The 3,579-nt window shown below is 46.7% G+C and overlaps 1 protein-coding gene across 1 annotated transcript; it reads left to right on the top strand.

Moving 5' to 3' along the window:
* The first annotated feature begins 2,485 nt into the window (after positions 1-2,485).
* On the top strand, positions 2,486-3,082 carry LOC137630365 (uncharacterized protein DKFZp434B061-like). Its single transcript, XM_068361796.1, has one exon. It carries the CDS (start codon positions 2,486-2,488, stop codon positions 3,080-3,082), a length of 597 nt encoding a protein of 198 aa, XP_068217897.1.
* The last annotated feature ends 497 nt before the right edge of the window (positions 3,083-3,579 follow it).

Genomic DNA, 3,579 nt, shown 5'->3' with positions numbered 1-3,579 from the left:
CCGCGTGGCCTAAGAGTCAGAATTGCAAGAACAGATTTCCAAGACCGACTTTGGGATTAAACATTTGTGTTTCTCTCGGTTGGATATCAGTGCCACATCTGACCGTCCGAGCTGTCTTCTCATGATGGTGTTATTTTTACATAATAATTCACGTAATATAAACGAATACATCTATAGATTACGACGCTTACTTGCAGACAAACACACATCAGATACAAAGATGATTACAATCATATTCCAATCAATGATAAACAGATGTTAAAAGAATTCGTACACAAAGCTTCTTTGTCTTCTCGCAACACCTTCACGTCTTTCCCCAGCCCCACTTTATCTGGATTCCTCGAAAGGACTGAAATCTTCATCAGCTTCCCTCAGGGGAATGTACTGCACAGGTGGAAAGTCAAGCCTGTACCTCTGCTGGGAACACACGACGAGAGAGTAGCCAGAGGTGTTCCTTATCAATAATAGTCCCTGGTATTCTGTACTTAGTCTACCCTCAGTCAGAGATACGAGACCGTAAATCAATTGTCGTTTCTTTAAGGGTAATTATGCTAAGTATCTACGTTGGTTTCCTGTGATTTCAAAGTTTATAATTTTAAAAACCTTAATGTATCCTGGGACTAAAGTCTCGCCTGGCAATAGAGTGAGCTGACTGAGAATGAAAATTTATATATTTGTGATTTGCAATTTAGATTACTTACTCTCGTGTAATTGAATACACATCATCATACGTCCATTTTCTGGAAGCTTATTGGAATTACATTTTCCTCAGTTCTCTTTATGGTTTACTCAGTGATGAGACATTTCATGTCATAAACATTATCCATATTGCATAAATGGGATAATACTTCAGAATAAACATTTTCCCACGTATAAAAAACTCTTCAGCTATGTCACCTAATTTAGACAAATAATCTACTGCACAAGACATGTTAGTTTACATGCATGGTGTATAATATCCAGTTCACAAGAATCCATATCCACTTACGTTAACATACAGTATATAAGCTATCTCATTATAAACTATTCTACTGGGTATGATAGAAATTTTAAAACAGAGAGAGAGAGAGAGAGAGAGAGAGAGAGAGAGAGAGAGAGAGAAAGAGAGAGAGAGAGAGAGAGAGAGAGAGAGAGAGAGAGAGAGAGAGAGAGAGAGAGAGAGAGAGAGAGAGACAAACATAAAACAATACAAAAACAACAAATGCAGCCGTTTCTAGGCCACTGTGGGGAAATTTTTTATCACCACGCTGGCCAGTGCAGATTGGTGATGGTGGGAGATTTTAGTCTGCTAACTCACAAAAATCACCCAAGTATGGGTGGCCCTGGCTGGTATAGCTTTGCTGATCAATGGCGAAACACAAACCTTTTCAAAAATTTAGGTATTCCCTCTCAGAGAGTATGTATAATTATGGTATATAAATATATATATATATATATATATATATATATATATATATGTATATGTATATATATATATATATAGATATATATATATATATATATATATATATATATACATACACAGACACACACACACACACACACATATATATATATATATATATATATATATATATATATATATATATATATATATATATATATGTATATATATGTATACATATACATATATGCTTTTGGGACACAGCTCTCTAATGCAATTTTCATTGAAGGCGATAGCCTTAGTGGCGTCAGTATGTTTCCTGCAGGAATCTTCATATTTCCTCACCTTTAAGTTTTCAGACGTAATCCTTTGTTTTAATGACCAATGGTTATTTTTTTCTTCTTACTTTATTCCCCTTTTCTTTACTAACATTTTAATTCTAAGAATTTTTGATTTCTTAGAATGTAATCTCAACATAATTAATCTTAATATTTGTAGCTAATGTATAAAAGGAATTGTAAACTTACGGAAATAATCATCGGTCATTAAACCAAAGGATTACGTCTGAAAACTTAAAGGTGAGGAAATATGAAGATTCCTGCAGGAAACATACTGACGCCACAAAGGGTATCTCCTTCAATATATATATATATATATATATATATATATATATATATATATACAGTATACCTATATATATATATACATATATATATATATATATATATATATATATATATATATATATATATATATACCTATAGGTAGTACGTTAGTCGAGGCATCAGCCACTGATTGGGATGCTACTGCTAGAGAATTATGGGGTCCTTTTACTGGCGAGAGCGGGGGAGCCCCTCAGCAACAGAGAGAGTGGGGGAGCCCCTCCACAACAGTGAGAGCGGGGGACCCCACCGCACCAGCGGGAGCGGGGGAGTCCCATCGCGCCAGCGGGAGAGCCCCACTGCGCCAGCGAGAGCGGGGGAGCCCCACCGCGCCAGCAAGAGCGGGGGAAGCCCACCACGCTAGGGGGAGCGGGGGAGCCCCTCCGCGCCAGCGAGAGGGGGAGCCCCTCCGCGCCAGCAAGAGCGGGGGAGCCCCACCATGTTAGCGAAAGTGGGAAGCCCCTCCACGCCAGCAAGAGCGGGGGAGCCCCTCCGTACCAGCGATAGGTGGGAGCCCCACCGTGCCAGCAAGAGCGGGGAAGCCCCACCACGCCAGTGGGAACAGGGGAGCCCCTCCGCGCCAGCGAGAGGGGGGAACCCCCTCCGAGCCTGCAAGAGCGGGGGAGCCCCACCACGTCAGTGGGAGCGAGGGAGCCCCACCATGCCAGCAAGAGCGGGGGAGCCCCACCATGCCAGCAAGAGCGGGGGAGCCCCACTATGCCAGCGGGAGAGGGGGAGCCCTTTCGCGGCAGCGAGAGCAGGGGAGTCCCACCACGCCAGCAGGAGCGGGGGAGCCCTTCCGTGCCAGCGAGAGTGGGGGAGCCCAACCGCGCCAGCGAGAGTGGGGGAGCCCCACCGCACCAGCAAGAGCCGGGGTAGCTCTTCTGTGCCAGCGAAAGCGGGGGAGCACCACCTCGCCAGTGGGAGCGAGGGAGTCCCACCCTGCCAGCGGAAGCAGGTGAGCCACTCCCCGCCAGGTAAAGCGGGGGAGCCCCACCGTGCCAGCGAGAGTGGGGGAGCCCCACCACGCAAGTGAGAGCTGGGGAGCCCAACTGCGCCAACGAGAGTGGGGGAGCCCCACCGCAGCAACGGGAGCGGGGGAGTCGCACCACGCCAGTAGGTGCGGGGGAGCCCCACCGCGCCAGCAAGAGCGGGCAGCCCCACGGCGCCAGCGAGAGCGGGGGAGCCCTTCCATGCCAGCGAGAGTGGGGGATCCCCACCGTGCCAGCGAGAGCAGGGGAGCCCCACTGCGCCAGCGGGAGTGGGGGTGCCCCTCTGTGCCAGCGAGAGCGTGGGAGCCCCACCACGCCAGCGGGAGCGGGGGAGTCCCTTCACGCCAGCGAGAGGGGGTAACACCACCATGGTAGTGGGGAGAGCCCCGCCGAGCTAACAATATAGAGTTCCTGTATTAAGCTTATTTTTAATCTAGTACTCATGAAGCCTTTTTGGAAATCCCAAACAGGCTTCAGGATCTGAAATAGGCTTCAAAACTCTCCCAACTCCTGGTTTGTCTGGTAGTTGTATTTCGTCATT

This window comes from Palaemon carinicauda, chromosome 38, assembly GCF_036898095.1.
Source record: "Palaemon carinicauda isolate YSFRI2023 chromosome 38, ASM3689809v2, whole genome shotgun sequence".
In the NCBI taxonomy this organism is placed as follows: domain Eukaryota; kingdom Metazoa; phylum Arthropoda; class Malacostraca; order Decapoda; family Palaemonidae; genus Palaemon; species Palaemon carinicauda.
Note: the sequence above shows the minus strand (reverse complement) of the source record. Positions and strands in the feature narration are given on the sequence as shown.

What these genes read in the sequence shown, in the direction of transcription:
- LOC137630365 (XM_068361796.1), top strand. Translation starts at nt 2,486, where the DNA reads ATGTTAGCGAAAGTGGGAAGCCCCTCCACGCCAGCAAGAGCGGGGGAG.